This window comes from Mauremys reevesii, linkage group 11, assembly GCF_016161935.1.
Source record: "Mauremys reevesii isolate NIE-2019 linkage group 11, ASM1616193v1, whole genome shotgun sequence".
Taxonomy (NCBI): Eukaryota; Metazoa; Chordata; order Testudines; family Geoemydidae; genus Mauremys; species Mauremys reevesii.
This window is the reverse complement of record NC_052633.1, coordinates 42,919,191-42,941,406: the sequence shown is the minus strand read 5'-3', so window position 1 is coordinate 42,941,406 and position 22,216 is coordinate 42,919,191. Positions and strand designations below refer to the sequence as shown.

At 38.9% G+C, this 22,216-nt stretch overlaps 2 protein-coding genes and 1 long non-coding RNA gene across 13 annotated transcripts in view; 2 read left to right on the top strand and 1 right to left on the bottom strand.

The window, feature by feature from the left end:
* The window catches only part of SCN2A (sodium voltage-gated channel alpha subunit 2), a 127,547-nt gene extending 110,563 nt beyond the window's left edge, over positions 1-16,984 (top strand). For all 9 annotated transcript variants that reach the window (XM_039495645.1, XM_039495641.1, XM_039495643.1 and 6 more), the window contains 6 exons: positions 4,297-4,578; positions 6,651-6,704; positions 8,767-8,904; positions 10,202-10,306; positions 11,895-12,165; positions 13,651-16,984. In XM_039495645.1, coding sequence (XP_039351579.1) covers positions 4,297-4,578; positions 6,651-6,704; positions 8,767-8,904; positions 10,202-10,306; positions 11,895-12,165; positions 13,651-14,846 — 2,046 coding nt within the window. In that variant the 3' untranslated portion in view covers positions 14,847-16,984. The remainder of the gene's footprint in view (positions 1-4,296; positions 4,579-6,650; positions 6,705-8,766; positions 8,905-10,201; positions 10,307-11,894; positions 12,166-13,650) is intronic.
* LOC120375059 lies at positions 930-20,714 on the bottom strand. Its single transcript, XR_005586417.1, has 4 exons — positions 20,343-20,714; positions 20,070-20,158; positions 17,868-17,988; positions 930-1,459 (listed from the first exon to the last, which is right to left on the bottom strand). It is a non-coding gene; the product is annotated as an uncharacterized LOC120375059 (long non-coding RNA).
* CSRNP3 (cysteine and serine rich nuclear protein 3) overlaps positions 20,534-22,216 on the top strand; it is a 146,179-nt gene continuing 144,496 nt past the window's right edge. Inside the window, exon 1 of one of the 3 annotated variants that reach the window (XM_039495652.1) lies at positions 20,534-20,909. Coding sequence is in view for 1 of the 3 variants with exons in the window: in XM_039495649.1 (XP_039351583.1) it covers positions 21,317-21,386 (70 nt within the window). In the remaining 2 variants the exon portion in view is untranslated. Of the gene's footprint in view, positions 20,910-21,145; positions 21,387-22,216 lie in introns of those variants that run through there. The other 2 variants (XM_039495649.1, XM_039495650.1) reach the window with 2 other exon arrangements.

Sequence of the window (22,216 nt, the reverse complement as noted above, 5' to 3'; positions counted from 1 at the left end):
AATTTGAGCTATAACTATAGCTACAGGACTCACACTGAAAAAAGGAAAAAGTAGGTCATCTGTGGAAATGCAGCAATTATGGAAGGAAAACACATGACTGGGCATGCAGCTGTGAGAGCGAGAGATACAGACACCTTGTGTGTAATGAGATACAATGCCTGAGGTCAGATGCCTTCTCCACATAACAAATCCTTTATATCTTCATAACTATTCTCCCTGGTGCATGGAATTATTATACTTATAAAATAGCACAGTCCTGTTTTTAAGTAAAAATGTCAATGATCATGAGATCTTAAAAGATTTGGTTAAGAATGTTTATTTTTTTAAATATCACTTAAAATGTTAGAAAGTATTTCAGAATATCTATAACTTGACCAAATCCTTTCCCCCCCCTTATTTTTGCAGCCAAAATGCCCACTAAAATCAATGGGAGCTATCCCTCAATGAGGCCTAAAGGTCTCTGATCACTGATTTCAGATATTAAATTATTTCAACATTATTGCTGAATTGTTAATTTCCATATGTCTGAGAACCCCTCCATGACAGCCCCCAGGGTACAATCTGGACTGTAGAATTGCTGTGCCCCCTTAATTCTCCAGCCTGTTTTATACTATGCCGTGCTTTGCTGTGTGAGCTGACACTCTGCCCACTCACCCCAGCCTCTAGCATACAAGTCACCCCTCACCCCCAGATATATACCAGAGTGCTATGCCCAGTCACTCTTGAATTATATAGAGGGCAACCTCCACATATCCCTGGCACCCCAGAAAGGTACCGCCTTGTACTGCTCAACTACTTACTGAGCAATACAAGCTTATAAAGTCTGTTGTTTTATCAAAGAAAATGAATATGCACCAGCCCTTATTAACCTGAGTAGATTCCCCAAGCCCTTCAGCCAAAAACACACTGGATTTAGATAAAACATCAGAATAAGTTTATTAACTACAGAAAGATAGAGTCTACTTGATTCTAAGTAGTGTAGGCATAGTAGATCAGAATTGGTTACAAAAAGAAATAAAAGATAAAAACTGCAAGCTGTTTCCTAAATTTTACCAAGGCTAAATTAGAAGCACACAACTTTTCTCACCCATCTGGATGTTGCAGGCAGTTCACAGTTCTTAGTACACAGGCTGGGGTCCCTTCTCAGCCTGGGACCAATCTTCTCCAGTTCCAAGTCCTTCAAGCAATCTTGTTTCAGTAGAGATGTGGGAGGAGAGAGGTGGCCGGGGGCCTTTGTTTCCCCTTTTTATATCCTGACTTTACTGGAAAAGGCCCCATGACTTAACAAAGTGCTCTGCACTCAGTTCTTCACGTATGAGTTGCAAATTCTTGCTTGCACCTTCTGTATACCTGCAGTTTGAGGTGTCTCCAGGAAAGACATGCCAGTCCTTTGTTTATAGTTCTTTTGTTATTTCTAAAGAGCTAGTCTGTGAGCATTCTCCAGAGTCACAACATGTTTCTGTAACAAACATATAGCAAAATCTCATAACTACATTTACAATCATGATACACACATGTTAACAGGACAGTAATACTCAGCAGACTATGACTTTTCCAATGATACCTCACAAGGCATAATTTGTAACAGATTTATCATAATTTTATAAAAGCAGTAACCTTAATAGTGTAGACTGTCACACCCTCCCAAGGAAAAAGCCCTGCCACCCATATCACCAACAAAGGAGAGAGCTCTGCTGGAACATTGTGGGAAGGCTGAAGAAGTCCCACGTCTGTCCAGTATGGGACTGGGAAAAGTCCTTACATAATCCTCTATGCCCTACTGGTGAATGACAATGTCTCTTGTTATTCTGATTTATATTAATGATTTACATTAGCAATTTCCAATTATGCTTTGTAATTTGTTTTTCTTCTTTTTTAACCATACTATTTTGATTTTAAAATACCAGATGTCATACTAGAAATCTTAGATTTTCTTAGAATTTGCACTTTTTATTGTTATGAATATAAATTTGTTGACATCAATGAACAAATTAGTGCTAGAGAGAGGATAGAGTCAAGGACCCCTTTAACTTACCTGCAGATGCGTGCAAGTGGTGAGGCTAACTGGTTCTGTCATAAGCATGTAGCTCCCCAAAATAAACATATAGGATTGGCAGGTGTGGAGCCATGAAGGCATAGGAAATGCCATTGCCCAGCATACTTACCCTCCTCCCCACAGCCCATTTTTGGTTTTGGCAAAGTAATATCCCATAAACTACAGTAATTATTATAAATGGACTCATACTGAAAGTCCCTTTATGTTATAGAAACTAAAAATGAAAGCAGCAAAAAATCCTGTGGCACCTTATAGACTAACAGACGTTTTGGAGCATGAGCTTTCATGGGTGAATACCCACTTCGTCAGATGCAAAAATGAAAAATCACTGCTATCAGTATAAATAATGGCTATAATATTAATAATAATAATAATAATGTATGTCTGACATCAAATTTGGCACAATATTACCAATACTAGAAAACAATCCACAACATATGAAGTCTTAATATATCAATAAATACACTCTCTATCATTGAGTATACCCGCCTAAGTAATTTTAGCAATTTATAGTTACAACTGATAATTTTTGGAGTGAACATAATTATTTTATTAATGCAGCATTATTCATTTTCCATCTGAGGCTTTGAAGTCACATTACTACACTTGGAGCTGACTCTTTTCATACTCATGTCTAATTTGCTGCCCACAGTCATCCCTAGTACTTTCAGCATTAATGCTTTTCAAATTTCTCCACCACATCAAATATCTGAGTTTCATATTATTTTTCCCAAAATACATTATCTTGCATTTCTCAAATTAAATATAATTTTGCTATTTTTGGCCCATTTTAAAAATATTTCCAGGTCTCTTCATGTTACTTCTTTGTCCTCACTAGCATGTGCATCTGCTCTCAATTTAATATCAACTATGTTAGCATGATTAGTATTCTCCTCTTCAGGATTATTAATGAAGGTTTAATATAAGATCATACCTAATAACAATTGTTGTAGTACCCACTAAACATCTACCCAGCTGATACATTGTTACTTATTCTTTCATCATATTATTTCACTAGGGACAGACATTAGACTTACAGAGCAGTAATTTTTCCTAGGATCCAGATCATATGGACTGACTAATTTGCATGTGTTCACATTTGTCAAATATTCTCTTAGCTGATCTTTTGTCTTTAGGTATTTTACAAAATTTCTCTTATTTTCTAGAAGTCTGATCCAGCTGCCATTGTAGTCAATGGCAATCTTTCCATTGACTTCTGTAGTAGTTGGATTGAGCCCTAATTGTTTCTTTTCTTTATTCTGGTTTACAGACAGATTTTTTAAATTATCTTAACTCTTTTCAATCATTATTAATCTAAACATTAAGTAAACCCTTTTTAATGGACCTACTTTCTCTCTTTTTTTTTTAAACACCCTGGCATATTTGTAAAAGCCCTTAAATACTTTAGCTAACAATAACCCATTCTTACATTTTGCTACATTTGGGCCTGATTCTCTTCCCTCTGAAGTCAAGTGGGAATAATATAAGTCTCTTCCTCTAAGTTGTAACTGTTTCTGAGTATTTTTGTTTGAGTACCTACCTGCTTTTCCATTTGCATTAATTACCACCATACTTCCTTAACACGTTCATATTAATATTCTGACTTCTCCTAATTTCCTATTAATTATACTCAGTGACAGTGTTGTTTAGACTGAATTTTGAAATTGACTGCTTATCCAACTAAACACATAATACTTTGATTTTGCTCTTTTTAATGTAAAGGTTGCTACTGGTCTTTAGAAGAATAATGTGTGAATAAATAAGACAAGAAATGTGTGCACAAATTTTAGGGTTACTTAAACAATCTTAAAGAATTAAATCATCCTGGTTTTTTTCTATTTTTTGCCAAGTCCTTTTCATCAATTAATTCTTCATATCATCATTCTTTCTTTAAACCTATGATTTGCTACATTTTTATAGATTTTCCTTTATGTCTGAGTTTAACATGTATCTCTTTTTTCTTTTATTAGAGTATTCAAATTATAAGGCAACATCCTACCACTATCAGGTTTTTATTTATTTTATACTTTTTTTGCTTTCTACCTAGGTGAAGTTTGTTCATCTTTTGGTTGTTAAATTAATAGTATGAGTTACTTTCACCAATTGAAAAGCAGATTGCAAACAGATTTAATATACTGTATTACATTTTAAGAAAGGATTATTAAAATTGATAAAATATCTAATTATTTAATACATATTCTCACACAGTTTCCACTATTTTCCTTTTATTTACATGCTAGGTCGTTGTGAATGCCCTCTTAGGAGCAATACCATCCATTATGAATGTGCTTCTTGTTTGTCTTATATTCTGGCTAATCTTCAGCATCATGGGAGTAAATCTGTTTGCTGGCAAATTCTACTACTGTATTAATACCACAAATGATGAGAGGTTTGATATCAGCCAAATCAACAATTATAGTCAATGTGAGGACCTCATAAACAACAATGAAACTGCCAGATGGAAAAACGTTAAAGTAAACTTTGATAATGTAGGACTTGGCTATCTTTCTCTGCTTCAAGTAGTAAGTTACTACTCTTTAATATGTTCCTTATTGTTTACTTGTAGTAAAGAGTAATTTCTCAGTGTTTTTGTCACTAAGTTACCCTGTCCTACACTTAAAAAAATATTTTGTTTACTACTGTGCCATGAAAATCCTTACATATGGTAGGAATGCTGAGCACAATTTTTAAAAAGACAGATACATACAGACATACATATCTGGCTGTGGAAGAGATCTCAAGCAAGCAGAAATGGACACTCACAATACTCATTGTCTCTCCCTTTACATACCTGGGACTCACTTCCAGCTTGCCAGTTCAACTGGCTAAGTTGGCTCCCTGTATTATGGAGAGCAAGTTTGGTAAGTGTATATGCTATTAAAAGTATATGGCTAAAATCACACACCCAAAAATAGAATAAAAAGCAAAAATGAAGGGGACTGAGATGTTCTGGAAAGGAGTAGTGGAACTAAGTGGCAGTGGTGCGTGGTCCCTTTGGGGAAGGATGGGAGACTTCAATACATGATAGGAAATAGGAGAGCTGATTGGTTGCCTACTTTGCATGACCAGAACGTGCTAGGACACATGAGAGGAGGTGGTGTTTCCAAAAGGTTCAATGAGGAGCACTGGGTGTGTCTTGGACTCTGAAGCACTACAGCTTTAACTTTTGAGGATGCCATTTGTTTTTTCTTATACTTGTACCCTTGCTTTAAAAAATAAGTTTAAAAATACATTCTGTAAACTTATACATATTAGACAAATCCTTACTCATTTCCACAAGACACAGAATCACACCATTTCATGCAAACATGCTTATCACCTCTTGGACACATTTTGGTCTGCTTTGTTTCTGCTTGACAATTCTAAAAGCCCTGAGAATCTATCAGTTCAAATCTGGAATATTTTCTTACTTTAGGCTCATATTGCCATGACTACTACTTCTTCCTTATGGTGCAAGTTTCGGGGACATAATTCACCATATATTATAAGTTACTTTGTCTATATTTACCTTGTAATTACTGGTAGCAAATCATCTGTAGCAATCGTAGGACAAATTAGTTACTCCTGATCTAGAGGTGAAGTCATTCCCATGCACTCAAATGACTGCAGAGTAACCTACTTAAGTGTCCAGCATGTGGTGCAATTGGTCTCTGGGCTTACCACACACACTATCCATGCTTCAACATGCTTTCTCTTTTACTGTAAGGAGGATGTATGGTGGGGTTGCTGCAGAAGAGGTAAATGGGCCCTGAGCTATGCAGTGAGTCATGTGGAGTAACCATTGCTACTGCTGAGTGCATAATATGTTTGAGTACCAGAACTGGTGATGTGCAGAGTGGACACAAAGTATAACTATGGATGTATTCAATATAATTATAATATAATAAAATTTGCAGTCAGCTAAATGCAATACCTAATCTTTTACTATAGAGGATAATATATCAATTAAAAATTCTCATCTGAATACATGCTATCAGAAATGAAATGCATTTTGTGTGGGGAGGATGTATTATGGTTTATATGATGTAAGCACTGCTCTTGATTTCACAGTTAAGGCTGAGTTGTCTTTTGCACTTAAATATCTATCTATATCTAGCTATAAATATGTATGTGTGCATATTTATTAAACTGACTATATCCCTGGTTATTCTTTGTGTCACAGCTGTATACACATGACTGTAAACACACACTGTGCACATATATATAAATATTTCAGTGCTAAAACTAACTCAGCCTTAACTCTGAAAGTCAAGAGCAGAGCTTACATCGTATAGACCATGATACACCCCCCCACACACAAAATGTATCTTTGTTTCCGATAGTGCATATTTAGATGAGAATTTTTAATAGATATATTATTCCTTGTAGTAAACAATTAGGTATTGCATTTAGCTGGATTGCATATTTATTATAAGTGTTTTCAATTATTGTATACAAAACAAAAGATACAAGGTAAAAGCCAAATATTAATCTTGCACCATACCAGTATTTTAAAATGAATATGAATATAGTTGGTCTTCAGTTCATAAACAGTGTCTCCAATTAGCCATTTTCTAGGAACAGCAGAAAATAAGCACATGTGTTCTGTTTACAGGCCACATTTAAAGGATGGATGGATATAATGTATGCAGCTGTGGATTCTCGAAATGTAAGTATATTCCCTGGAGTTATTGTTTTGATTGTGTGAACTATGTGATCCCAGTAATGTAACTGATATCTTACTTGAGTGACACTGGAAATGAGATAACATGGAGCTATATAGTTCCATCAAGCAGAAAAGGTAGCTAAGAGCATGAAAATACAAAAGAAAAGGAGATCAAGGGAAGATCCTTTAAGGTCCCATATATTCTGTGGCACAGTAAGACCAAATTCCACAGTAACTTTAACTTATTCTTTTGCCATGAAATACCCTTGGTTCCTAAGCAAATACTCAAATGGCTATGACTCATACTTGTAAACACTCATTGGTGGAAAATTTGTGGGCAATTATTTGCAACAATGATGATTTTCAAGGATGAGGTTGTTTTCCAAGCAGCTTGGCTCCACTCCTCAGGTCTCGGATCCTGTACTGTTCTGTGCTCCACATAGCTCATCAGTTTATCCTTCTTTATTCCTCTGCTCCCAGGCTACAAGCTGTGCTCCATTCTGGCTCCCCGACTTCCTGCTCCCTTGTTCCATGAAACTATGCAGGGAGTGTGCCCTATAATCCTATTAACTCCCCGTTAGATTTATAAATGGTAAGAAAGGGGTAGCTGAAGGGAGGTCTTAGCAGGAAAGTAAAACAAAATGTCTGGAGCCTAGCTATATTAAAATGCCAGATTCTATGGCAGAATTGGTGAACTCCATGGTATCTTGGAAAACATCACATTGTTTGCCATTGGAATTGCAGAATCCACAAGAACCTGATGGAGAAGAATGGAACGGTTCATACCTCGCAGAGCGGGGTCATCAGCTATTTTCTGTCAAGGTCCAAATTTCTTGGTCAAGGTCCAGACTCCAGAGAAAATACAATAATAATAATAATTAATAAGTAAATAAAAAGTTTTCAAGGTCTGTTCAAAAGCATCTGGCAGTGTGGATTTGGCCCGCAGTCTACCTATTGACTACCCTGTCTTAGAGCTATTGTTTCAGGTTGTCTACAAATTGAGGCAGGTGACACAGTGTTCGTTTACACTCATTTAACATTTTCAAGGTTTTTCCAACAACCATCAGGGCTAGAAACTTAATTTTTTAATGAAAGCTCAGAACAGAGTTCTGGAACAGAGTTCTGTGGCAAGGAGGTGAATTCTGCGGCTTCAGAATCAGAGTATACGGAGCTGTAAACGTGAGGGTCCGGGGCTCAACCCTCCACAGGGAGGAGGGGAGCCACACCGGGCCGTCGTTCTTACGTGGGTTCAGCCCTGTCCCTTTAAGGCTGAACAACACTCTCAGAGTCAGTTAGGGCTCAGGAAGGCCCAGGCCCTTTGGTGCAGGGGCTGGGCAACAACACAAATAAGTCCGGAGGGCCCAGGCCCTTTGGTGCAGGGGCTGGGCAACAACACAAATAAGTCCGGAGGGCCCAGGCCCTTGGGTGCAGGGGCTGAGCAGCAAACAGTACAAAGTGGCTCAGGCCCTTTGGTGCAGGGGCTGAGCAGCAAACAGTTTAGGAAGGCCCAGGCCCTGGATTAGGGCGGGGCAACAACAATTAGGGCTCAGGCCTGTAGGTGCAGGGGCTGAGCACTGCGGTGAGGGGGAAAACTGCCACACACTCCACTGCGTCCCGGCCCGGGGCCCTAGGCAGCGGCTATGACCGCTGACGGTCAGTGGGGATCCTGACCGCAACACACTGACATGGGCATTGTTTGATCAGCAGCCTGACTGAGGTCAGCTGTCCCCGGGCCACTTCCAATTTCCCCCTCGGGGCCTACCTGGTCCGCGGTGTCCGCTCCCGGGAAGTCCAACTGAGCTCTGATGGCCGGCTTTTATGCTTCCGGGTCGCCACCTGACCCTCTGAGGGGCGGGCTCACTGCTCTGTAGCCCCGCCCCTTCCAGTGTCTGGGGCTCAACCCTCCCAGGGGAGGAGGGGAGCCACACCAGGCCATTACAGGAGCCTAGCTCATAAGGCGCATGAATCCGAATTATAGAGCCTTAGGCTTTATATAACAAATAAGGCTTTTGACACACAGTGTTCATCCTGATACTGTAGCTTGACATTTGTGCATGTTTTGTAGGTATTGGATCAGCCTAAGTATGAGGACAACCTGTACATGTATCTTTACTTTGTCATCTTTATCATCTTTGGATCATTCTTTACCCTGAATCTTTTCATTGGTGTCATCATAGATAATTTCAACCAGCAAAAAAAGAAGATAAGTATTTCGTCACTGTTCTGAAAAGAAAGCTAAATACAAAAATATTGCTTGTTTTGGTGCCTACCATACAATGAATTATTGTAGTGACTTCAGGTCAGAAAAATATTATACTTTTTACTCTTTATGATTAACATTTATTATCCCTTGCTGTAACATGCAGTATGTAATGTAAACAGGTTTAACTATATTCATTCCATTGCAGGATGGATGAATTAGGAAAACCATACACATGAGCATATATAGCCAAAATAGAAAAAGAAAAATGATAATCAATTTAAAGGTGTTGTATCATAAAAAAGGCTAAAGATTTAAATGGCCAAATCAAGCAATAAAAAAATGTTGGCTACATTGCCTCCATGTCTGAGATCTCCCAAATGTAGACATATAAATCTTAGTTGTAGGACCATATTATCCTTCTTTGTACTGTATGGAGTCTTCATTTTTGCTGCAGTGCTGAATACATACTATTACTACTTGAGCTCCAGGATTAAATACATTCGCTGACAGCAGGAAAAGGCTATTATCCCAGATGGGGAGGAAGGAGTGCTGACTCCAAGGATTTGTTGGCATGGGGGGAACCCAGTCAGACTTAGCTCTTTTTGCTGGCCCACATTCATCAGCTGGGGGCGCTCCTGTCCCATGTAGTGACCCTGTGGGTGGAGAGGAAAGGGCTGCTGACACCATGTTGTGCTAGGTATAGGAGGGAAGGGAGTCCAGCCTGGACCTCTTCACCCCTGCAACATTCCACTGTGCCTTCATTGGCAGCTCCATACTGTACCCAGTACAGTATGTGTGTTGCTGCTTTAGCAAGGGCATGAATCTAGTCACAGAATATTCATATTTACTTATTATTTAGGTATTTTGCCAAAATTTTCCTAAGGAGCAAAAACAAGAGAAGGGAAGTTGAATTTTTTAACATTTCATGTCTGGGCAAAAGGTGAAGGACTTGCATGGGACAAAGACAAGGCACATCTGTTGCCTGAATGCATTCCCCCTGCAAAACATCAAAGGCCTACTGCAGACACTGGACATTTGAGAGCTTCTCAAAGAAAAGGTTGCAAAAATCTTTTGGAATGGAAAGTGTTAGGCAACCTAAATTCAGGAGTTGCTAGCAGCTTCCCATACAATGACAATAAAAATAAGAAGACTGAGAGAGCAAGCCAGTCTTTATGCCCATTCAGTCCTTGGATTCTGCTGAGACTCTGAACAGGAGTGATAATACTAATTGTGATGGTGACTGTAGGTAATCAATGGAGGTACACGGTTGTAACTAGTTTTGATCTCATTTCTTTACTTTGGAGGCCAAGACATCTTTATGACAGAAGAACAGAAGAAATATTACAATGCAATGAAAAAGCTGGGTTCAAAGAAACCACAAAAACCTATACCTAGGCCAGCGGTAAGAATTAAAGTAGTTTCCTCCCTCCTTCCCATACTGTTCAAATAATGTATTGGGTTAAGTTGTAAGCAAGAAAAATTATTGACCTAAAGCAAACTTTTTCTCTCTTTAAATCCAAATGAATTTTATTTTTTGTATTCATTAATCTCCTTGGTTGTGGAGGACCCTTCTTTTTGCTTTGAATTCTCACTCTGAATCTGTTGGAAGATTAGTGGGATTGAAGGTCGCATCCTTCAAACCACTGATCTGTCTAAAACAACTAACTTACAGCTCGAGTACTGTGAGTGCCAAAGGTGTCAAGGCCTTAGGAAAGAACCCTCTTTTCAGGCCAAGAGTGGCTTTGCAGCTGTTCTGTGGAGGCTAATCCACATGTCTCTTACATGCCTGTTCTTGGCTATAGAGAATTGGAGTATCCATGAAATGGTGGATTCTCGGCCTCTCTCTTCCCCATCCTCCATCCTGTGCAATATCAGTTAGGGAGCAACTAGAGTACAGCTGTGCACTCCTCAAAGTGTTCACCCTCCCATGCAAAGGATCTTCAATTCCTGTTCTGCTCCTTGTGCAGTGGAACCATACTGGTTCAGCTGTCATCATATCTTCAACAGCTGCACAGATGGAAGAAGGATTTTCTCTAGTGAATGTTTTTTATAGTTAATTGAGGCTGAAGATCTTATTAGTGGTACAAGAAGTATTTATTAGGGAGGCTGTATTTTCTTTAGCTCTGAGACCTGTATAGGTTTTCAGGGAAGGGAAGTGATGGCCATGGGCAAAAAACAAAACCAGTTTTGCCAGTTTTGTCAAAGCTAAACATTTTTTTAGTCTGCTGTATCACTAAAGCCCATATAGTAAAATGAATGTCGGTAAGACAACCAAATCTTGTAGCTTTGAAAATCTTCCCTTTAATATGCATAAGTAGAATCTTTGGAGGCCTAACTACTGAATTTGTGTGGGCAAATGTCTATGTATGCACAAACAAGTGAATGCACATTAAAAGGAGGCTATCTTAAAATGCAGTCCTCAGGGTGTAACTAATAATAAATAATAATAATAATAATAATACCTAGTTCCTATATAGTTAAGCTTGGAAAGATCAGATTTTTACTTTTTTTTTCAAAAATAAATCAAAATTTACAGATAGTCAAAGTAAGAAAAACGCTGCTTGAGAACTTATTAGAGTTTGATTTGTGGATAATTACTTTGTATATTTTGATGGGATGTTGACAATTTGCGTTTTAATAGGTATCAAACTTTAATTTTTTGAATCTCAATGTCTGCTGTCATTAAATAATTGTCTGATTCTATTGTCTGAGCCCCCACAATTTCCTATGATTGAAACTTTAAAGTGATAAAAATTGAAAAAATGCTTACAAATTAACCTTGATGTTTTCTGTTGAAATTATAATAAAATAAAAATAAAATTCCACCAAGTCTATAGATAGTGCTTTTCATCAGTAGATCTCAAAGTACAAAGGAGGTCAGTATCATTATCCCCATTTTACAGATGAGGAAACTGTAGATTTAGTTAATTATTTGACTAATGAAATTTATACACAAGGTGTATGCATGATGCGTTCTTTTATACCCACAGAACAAATTCCAAGGCATGGTCTTTGATTTTGTGACAAAACAAGTATTTGACATCAGCATCATGATTCTTATCTGTCTTAACATGGTCACCATGATGGTAGAAACAGACGACCAGAGTGATGAGATGCAATATAATTTATGGTGGATTAACCTTGTGTTCATTGTCCTTTTCACTGGAGAATGTATTCTGAAACTGATTTCACTTCGTTATTACTATTTCACTATAGGCTGGAACATTTTTGATTTTGTAGTTGTCATTCTCTCCATAGTCGGTAAGTATAATTCACTTTCAAGAAGGGACTAAAAGAGTAGAAATTGAACATCTGTTTTAGGAATTTAAGTCCTTAACATTTGACTTGAAGAGAGTCTAATTCTTTAGTTTGCCAATTTCTTATTCCATATTGTGCATGAAATAAAGGAACTGTGTATTAAGAGTTTTTATACCAATTAAATTTGATTGATTGTCATTTTCAGTATCAAAAATTAGACTGTAGGGTTGCCAGTCTCCAGGAATTAAAGATTAATCTTTAATTCAAGATTATGTCATTTGATGAAACCTTAATGAATACGTCCAACCAAAATTGGCAACCCTATTAGACCATGACTCTGAGTGCAGTAGAAATTGCATATCACTCTAGTATAGAAACAAACCAATCAATGGAAAGGCTGTTTTGAGGCAAAAATGAACAAACTTTATTATTGGTAATCACAGGGAGAAATTGTGCCCTGCAACCCTGAGATGACAGATAGCATTAACAGCAAAAGAACTTGTCTGGTTTTACTGTTTAGTGTGGACAGCATGCTAGGACTCCACACAGCAGGTCAGCATCCCCCACCATTCCTGCTGCAGAGCCACCTTTGGCACTTACATCTGAGGGCTCCTTGCCTGTTATCTCAGGAGAGGCAGAGGGAAGAGCAGGACTGGAGCAGGTGGATTTACAAATATGTAGTTCCAATGGCCTATTTCTCTGTCTAGCGCACAGGAGCAGAAAGGGCTGCCTGGAATGAGTATGATTCCTTGTCTCTGGCCTTGGCGGATTCCTCAGTCCACTATCTGGTTTTATGGCCTATTTTTGGGGAACAGGATTTCACTCATAGCTATCTTCTGAGTGGCTGAAAAGGTCACAGGTTTTTTGCTTCTCTGATGCCATAATAAAGAAATTTTCTGCCACTTTTTTCTTCTAAGAAGCCTTTTCATTGCTGGTTTATTTATATACGGGTTTGCTGTGGGATTCCCACTAAATTTGTGGTCACATTATTTCATTGGTGATTAAAGAGTTAAATACCTGTCTGAATTTGCATATTTAATTTAAATAATTTTATTTTAATGGATTACATTATAATTTGCTACCAGAAACTATAAATAGGGCACTTCCTTCAGATTAATCTGGATTACTTCTATTACAATTAAACAGAAAAATATTCTGTAAACTTCAATATCCACTGGTCTATTCACTAACAGATCACAGAAGTATATAAGTAAGGGGCAGTTCCAGGAAAAAATATAGTGATACTGTCTAAAATGAACAAATCTCTTTGATGCAGTTTTACAAAATCTTGCAAATTGCTGGATTTTTCAGATTTGTATGTCAGACCATACTATAACTGTTTGGTTAAATGTCCACAATGCAAACTTCTGCTATTTGAATAAGTTTGCTTCACTTCTCATTGGTCAACATTGTATGTAATAGTATAAATCTTTTGTAGTTGCTGTTACATTTTATTATATGTTTACTAACTAATTTATTTTTTAACAGGTATGTTTCTAGCTGACCTGATTGAAAAATATTTTGTGTCCCCCACCTTGTTCAGAGTTATCCGACTCGCCAGAATAGGTCGAATCCTGCGTCTCATTAAGGGTGCTAAAGGGATCCGTACTTTGCTTTTTGCTTTGATGATGTCTCTTCCTGCTTTGTTTAACATTGGTCTCCTGCTTTTCCTGGTCATGTTTATCTATGCTATATTTGGAATGTCCAACTTTGCCTACGTTAAGAGGGAAGTTGGTATTGATGACATGTTCAACTTTGAAACTTTTGGCAACAGTATGATCTGCCTATTTCAAATTACCACGTCAGCTGGTTGGGATGGTTTATTAGCACCAATTATGAACAGTGGAGAACCAGACTGTGACCCTTATAAAGATCACCCCGGAAGCTCAGTTAAAGGAGACTGTGGTAACCCTTCAGTTGGGATTTTCTTTTTTGTCAGTTATATTATCATCTCATTTCTAGTTGTAGTAAACATGTATATTGCTGTTATTTTGGAGAACTTCAGTGTTGCTACAGAAGAAAGTGCCGAGCCCTTGAGTGAGGATGACTTTGAGATGTTCTATGAGGTTTGGGAAAAGTTTGATCCAGATGCCACCCAGTTCATAGAGTTCAGTAAACTGTCTGATTTTGCATCTTCACTGGATCCTCCTCTTCTTATAGCAAAACCAAACAAAGTTCAGCTTATTGCAATGGATCTTCCCATGGTAAGTGGTGACAGAATTCACTGCCTTGACATCTTGTTTGCTTTTACAAAGCGTGTTTTGGGAGAAAGTGGAGAAATGGATACACTTCGAATACAAATGGAAGATCGGTTTATGGCAGCAAATCCTTCTAAAGTCTCCTATGAACCAATTACAACCACATTAAAACGAAAACAAGAGGACGTATCTGCTGTCATTATTCAGCGAGCTTTCAGACGTTACCTTTTAAAGCAAAAAATTAAAAAAGTTTCATGTATGTTTAACCAAGTTAAAGATAAAGATGAGGATGACCTGCCTATCAAAGAAGATATGATTATTGATAAGCTAAATGAGAACTCCACTCCAGAAAAAACAGATATGACCCCTTCCACAACCTCTCCACCTTCCTATGATAGCGTAACAAAGCCAGACAAAGAGAAATATGAAAAAGACAAATCAGAAAAAGAAGACAAAGGTAAAGACATCAGGGAAGGTAAAAAGTAACAAAGAATTCCATTGGTGACAAATAGTTTACATCCTGAGAAAGTGACATATTTGTGTCAACAAGACTCCTGTATGAGGTCTATGCCAAACTGACAGTTTTTACTTATATAAATATATATATAAAATGATTTTATATATATATATATACACTTAAGGTCAGTGCCTATAACAAGACAGTGACCCCTCGTCATCAAACTGTGACTCTGTAAAACAGGGTAACAACCTTGACAGGAGGTTATTGTTTTCACTACCAGCTGATGCTGCTGAAGAGGAGACAAAATGGCTACTCAGACTGTAGGGACCAGTTTAAAAAAAAAGGTGCAAACCTACAATTTCTGTGTGATTAACAAAAAACACTTGAGTACAGTAATTGTATCCACTGTCTGCATTTCAACTGCTATATTTGCCATATTTTTACAAAAATTGGTGTTGGTGAATTTATCATTTTTTTTTAATTCACAGGTTGTTTCCTATTATCTGTGACTATTTTTGTAAATGGGTTTTGTGTTGGGGAAGGGGATATGAGGACCAGGTCTTTTATCCTCTGATTCTCTCTAATGTACAGGCAGAAGTGATTTGCATGAAGGCATGCTGCACTCATTGTTCATGCATGGAAAACACATGACACCATTCGCACAAAGCAAGGGTTTTAACTAATTCCATGTTTCAGGGTGGCTCCATATTTTGAGGTGCTTAATGAAAGTATTCATCTTGTGTCTCATTCAGACAAATCTTAATGTGCCTGTAAAGTCCCATAGAACCTACAATAATAAAACAGATATTTTATTTTTTCACAAGTCATTAAATTATAGTTGATACAAACTTCTCTGAGAAAAAATGTTAGCGATATAAACTTGATTTTTTTAAGTGTTCTTCTGTGGAGAACAAAATACTCATTTAATCTAACCTAGAAAATTGAACTGACCAAAAAAGTCAACCTTTATAAAGCTGTTTTGCTTCACCCTGCAGTATCATTTAGCCATCTTCTACTCTCAGCAAGGTTGACATTGTATGTGTCAATAAAATAATACCATCTATGTAAATAGTTACTTTACCATGTGGTGCATGTTTGAGCAAACAAATAATGACCTGAGCACAATATTAATTGCATCAAATATGTACCACGATAAGTGTAGTTTGCAAGCTTTCAACAGATAATGTTATGTATTCTGTACCATTATAGATATTTTGGAGGCTATCACTGATGCATGTTTATCTTGCCTTTGCTGCTGTATTTTATTCCTTCCACTGTTCAAAAGTCTAATATGGGAAGCCATATGTCAGTGGTAAAGTGAAACAAATTGTTCAACCAGAAATCATTCCTTCATATCATCAAGCAATAGTTTGCAGCTATTAAAGAGCTTCTTGCTTTGCATTCTTAAATTTTAAGTGAATACTGTACGGTGTATAGCCAGACTGTACAGGACATGTTTCAAACTGCTTAATCTGTTGAAAATACATGGGTAGGATTTTCTAAGAAAATATAAATATTGTAAAAATATCATTTTATTTTATTTTTCAGCATTTTGTACATAAAATCAGAAATTAAAATTATCTTCAGGTTGATGTCACAGTCACTTTTGTTACTTTCTGTCCATAGCACTTTTTAATCAAAGAACTTCACAAAATAAGAGGTAAAGGAGAGAATGAGGTAGTTTTAGGTTTCTGCTTCTTTTTATTAGTACTGTATTTTTGCACACATTTTAATGTGAAATAAATTTCAAATTCAGTCCGAAATGCACTTGCTTCCAAATAGATATAACTTGTAATTGAAATGTGGTGGGAAAGATTTGTTTGAAATCCTAGCACTGCCTGCATCAGAAATTTCAAGGTAGTCTTTTTATTCATGGAATCATTGATCTTTACCAGTGTTTGTTTACATAGACTATTCTTATTCTTGTTGATTCATGCTGCACTAGAACTGTTCTAAATATACTATGGGATAGACAGTATCTTTTTCACAAGAACTTAAGTAGCAAACTTGTATAATTGATCACATCAGGACATTTGTGTTTCTTACACAAGCAAAAATTAAATGTTGATTCCTCCTTTAACTAAAACTATTGACTTGTGTGTTGGTGAACTGCATGCAGGAAAATGCTATTACCATAAAGAACGGTAAACCACATTACAGTTGAGCCAAAAGAATAAAGATTTCTTTTTTTTATTGTATTTAATTGTTGTCTTTGTTTTTATCACTAACAAGTAATGTGTTGTCAAAAGGCTACACAGATAAAATATTTGCAAACAGGAATAAGAATTTAAAGTCTTTTTGATTTAAAAAAGTGCATGGAATGAAATAAAGTACTGTATACTTATATATTCCCAAATACATTTTATATCTTTTGCAGTAGATGATGATGTTTTAAAATTCAGTGTTTCCTGAACTTGATTTGCACTTCCATTTCAAGGTGGATTTTTCAGGCTGATTAACACTATTTAAAATTACTGTACCATAAGATAATATTCATGTGTAGAGTGCTTAAAATGCATTTACATTTCAGGCATTTTAAACTACTAGAAAAGTGATGTTAAGGTGTTAGTACTAGATATCAAAGCTACAAACCAAAATTAAATTTATATTTCCAGTGATATTTTGGACCCAAAGTCCAAGTATCACTTTTGTTGCTGTAGAGGAATTTTGTACATTAGATGATTCATTCATTATAGTACATTAAGGCATAGGGAAGACCGAAGTCTATAGGAGCTTCGCTCTTAGATTAAATAAAGCATTGTGTCCATATTATATAGCTATAATTTAAGGTATGCGCATTATTAAAATATGAAGATTGTATATGTATATCATTTAAACACTGTAGTGCTTTTTCACCTTGAAGGATCCCAAGTGTTTAACATGCTGTATGTACATAGCACCATGGAAATGTAGCCATCTCTGCAGTGGAGGCAGAAGCTAGGTGAAAAACAGGCTTCATAAGAATTGGTAAATAGGGGGAATTTCGGCCAAGGACACAAAGGCAAATCCCTATTCTTACTAAAAGCACTGTGAGATCTTTAACATACCAGCATAACAGACAGGTCCTCAGATTATAAATGGGTACATTTATCTTCATTTATGTTTTCTCCATCATCTTGGATAGTCCTTGTTATTCACACATTCAGTAGCTTCATTCCAGGGAAATGTCTCGGGGGAAAGACAATTTTATATTTGTGTGTGTCATCCTTATCATATGGTATCTAATTTTATTTCCAAACTACAGCACCCATTTTTAGGGGTTGGGACAGTTATTTTGGAATAATATCTTATGTCAAAGTACATCTCCCTACTTCCTCTTCCCTCCCAAGCTGGGGCTTACAAACTCCATGAGAAAATAGGATTTCTATAAAACTGAGAGGGATATGATCTGAAAACAGAGAAACCGCAATATTTAAGGGACACATGATATCTTGTTTATTTGCTAATACAACTAAGTTTGCTCATTCGCATTAATACAGAGTATTCTGTGAACCTCCCAAAAAGTGATGAAGCTGGCTCTGGGAGCAAAGCTGGAGTGAAACTCAAAATTGGCAATCAAATTGATGTAATTTCTTTAAAGGGACAAATTCTCAGCAGTATGTCTCAAATGCTTCCTTAAGAGTGTAATGCTTAAAAAGTCAGATGCTGACAAAAAAAGAAGAGCCCTGAAATATCACTTCAGATTCTTTATTCTAAATCTCATGTACATGATGAGCAGCACCACATATCTTAAAAGTCCTGCAACTATGTTTATTTAGACATATGCAGCTGCAGAATTTCAAGATAACCAACTATGCACAATCATATTTGTCTTCTGAATCAACTCTGGTCCTTGGACAAAACTCCCAATGGTCTGTTAAAGTTTTGCCTGAATAAGGACTGCAGAATTTGTTCTTTTATATTTTCTTTTTCAAAGGGTCCAAAATTAAGGGCTTGTTTACATTGCTTGTATGGGATTTTTCTGTACCAGTAACACTACTATGATGGAGCTGCATGGTGCAAGCTCTTTCCTGCAACTAGATACATGTCAGTAGACCTCTGCTCCCACCCCTACAGAATGAGTTGCCAGATCAGGGCCTAAGAAAGGAAGAGAATGGAGAACGCTGAACCATAATAATTTTAAGTACTAAGTTTTTTAAGATGCAAAAGACAGCTATTCTGTGTTGTGAGATATTTGTATATGAACTGAATTTAGGCTTTGAAATCAGGGGTGGCTCCAGGCACCAGCATGCCAAGCGCGTGCCTGGGGCGGCAAGCCACAGGGGGCGCTCTGCCAGTTGCTGCGAGGGTAGCTGGCAGGTTGCCTTTGGTGGCATGCCTGCGGAGGGTCCGCTGGTCCCGCGGCTTCGGCAGACCTCCCGTAGGCGTGCCGCCTAATTCGTGGGACCGGGGACCTCCCGCAGGCAAGCCACTGCAGGCAGCCTGCCTGCTGTGCTTGGGGCGGCAAAATACCTAGAGCCACCCCTGTTTGAAATGCAAAAACCCCACCCTTCCCCAGGCAAGCCCACGGCAACCCCAACCACAAGGCAACTCCATAAACCCTCCCCTTCAACAGCCACTTATAGTGTCTAGAGCGATTCCACATACAGTGGTAACATTACATGATACATGATAACATTGCAGTCTCCTCACTCTCGCATAACTCAAACCCTCTCTCACACATGCGTGGTGTGCTTGTGAGTTGGTGTGCAGACAGCTGCTGTATTTTCAACAGTTTTGATCTGTTATTCCTTAAACCATGGAAGTGGGAACACTGCAGCATCTTTAGCTAGACACAGAAACTTTTAACATTAGATATCCCAGTATATTGTGATGATAATGCAAATCTTTAGATCCATATTAAAAAAAATCCCAGCAGATTAAATTCTTTTTCTGGCAACTGGCAAATCCATAAAAAAATGGCCAGGCTGGTCAAATATCGGCCAGGTGGTAACCCTAGCTGAACTAGACTATTCAGAAAAAGAGCCATGTGATTGTGAGTCTAGAGCAAAGCTTTACTGACTTGACTCATATGAAATGAAAAAATTGGATGTTACAAAAGAAAAACTTATGAATGGCTTAAAAACTGAAGACAAGGGCCATTGGAAACCTGTTTGATGTGTTTTTTAAGAACTTCAGGATTTTGTATTTATTCACAAAACTGAAAACATTAATACGACATTTACTAAATTATTGGCATCTTTATTCATTAGTTTAAAATACAACTGACTTCACCCAATCTTGACATTTTATTTTTAAGGAAAAAATACCTTCCTGACATCTTCCAGTCTCCCTGGTGAGATCTTCCCTCTGAGTTTACAATCTCTTGATTTTGAGGGTTTTGTAGAGGACATTTTAACTAGGGAAGAAGGAAAGGCTGACTGATTTAATAGGTCACTTCTAATGTCTAACTTCTGTAATATCTATTATATATAAAAATATGATTTTATTTCGCTCTTTTCCTTCTCTCCAGAATCCTAGCAGAGAAGCTAAAACACATGATTGGCCATTCAGTTTTTATATCTTTAAATCTTGCAACCTACTTCTTGTAGAATACAATTCCAAATGAATCCAGACATGTTGGATACTTCTACTGAATGATCAGCATTTAAATAGCACTTTTTCGCTTGTTATTGTTAAACTTTACCACCAGCTCTCTACTGAGATGAACTGAGTAATTCAGACCTCTGTTACAGTTAATGTCCCACTGTGTCTCCAGACTAGAGGAGCCACCGCAGGCTGCCCTAGTTCACAGTTGGGACGATGGCTGTTAAAAGCAGAGAGCCGCTCCCGCTCCAGGGCTCTGCGGCTGGCGGGACAGCTGCGGCGCGCCCAGCCCAGCGGCCGGACTAGACAGAGAACGCGGCTGTACAACAGCACCACCTCGGGGCTAATGCTGCCCAGTGCAGCGGGCCGCCGGCCACATTAGAGCCGACTCGCCTGTCCCCACGCCCACGAGAGGTTCAGGTGCCGCCCCGTAAAGCGGAGCGGCAGTGGGGGGAGAGGCCGACCGGTCACCCGCCCCCCTTCGGCTCAGCGGCGGGCAGGGCTGAGCCCGTGGCGAGCGAGCAATGAGCTACCCCGTGGGCAGCCCCCGCGGCCCCAGCCAGGTAAGGGAAGTTGGGGGCCGATCGGAGGCGGCAGCACAGGCCAGGCGAAATGGGGGGAGCTGTTCGCCTTCCTCAGCCGGCTTTCCACTGGGCCCCGGCGGCGCTGCGGGGGATGGGCCCCGACGCAGCCAGGGAGCCGCAGGGGCTGGTGGGGGCCCAGGCATGGGAGACAAGCGCACTGCGGACGGTGCTGTTGGTTGTGAGTGGAAGGCGCCGGATGCTACGGTAATGGGCGGCGAGGTAAAGCCCGGAGAGGGAGAACCCGGGCGGGAGCAGCAGTGCGGTGAGGCCCCGCAGGAGGGAGCCGGAGCCCCGCTGAGGGGAGCGCAGGCCCCTCTGGCGGTTGGCGTGGAGGAGCGGCTGAACCAACGGAGGAAGCCTGGCCCAAGCACGAGGGGCAGCCTCAGATGGGCGGGGAGCAAACGGACCCTGGCTGTGGCCCCTGCGGGAGGAGCCTTAGCCACAGAGAGGCCAGGGGTAAGAGAAACTAAAGGGAGCCCAGGCCTGAGTGGCAGCAGTGGCCAAACGTGGTAGGATGTGAGTTGTCCAGGGAGTCCCAGCAACGTGGGCAGATGGGCATTTGATCTCCTCTAGCTGCGAAGAGGGCTGGATGTTTACAGACACCCACTTTCTCTCTCTTAATGAAAGCTTTAATTTTTCAGGAAACATTGTAAACACCCAAAGCCATGGAGCAGCTAATTCCATGTAGTGTAGAATTTCCCTGGCATATATCTTCTATGGCCCTAGGCAACTGCATTAGACTTGCCATTTACAAAGGCCCCAGGGATCTGAACTAATTTTCAAATAGGGTGCAACCTACAAAATTTCAGCTTTTCCATCAGAGTGGAAGTGCATATTGAATTCTCTAGGCCTGCCAACATTAATGGAAAAAGAAACATGTAGTAACATACTTGATCAATAATTGGAGATACTGTTTGGATATGAGAGGGTGAGGCCTGATCTCTCCCTAAAACATAGGTCAACCTAGCAGTGTCACTCAGGGGAGTGAAAAATTCATAACTTCAGTATGAGCAGCACTAGCTACTGCTTCTTCTGTATCTATAGAAAGTGTCTACGCTATGGTGCTACAGTAGTGTCTGTAGTGTAGACAAGCACTAAATCAGTGCCTCTACACTTCCCTTCCCAAGCAACACTAGGGCAGCTGACATGGTTCTTTGTACAGTGCTGAAGGATGTAGGATCAGAATGTGGTTGGATTTTTTTGTCCATCTCCCCTGAATTTTTTGCCTTACTGGGAAAGACAGTATCACAATGGCATTGTGGTAATGAAAACTGCTACCCAGTTTT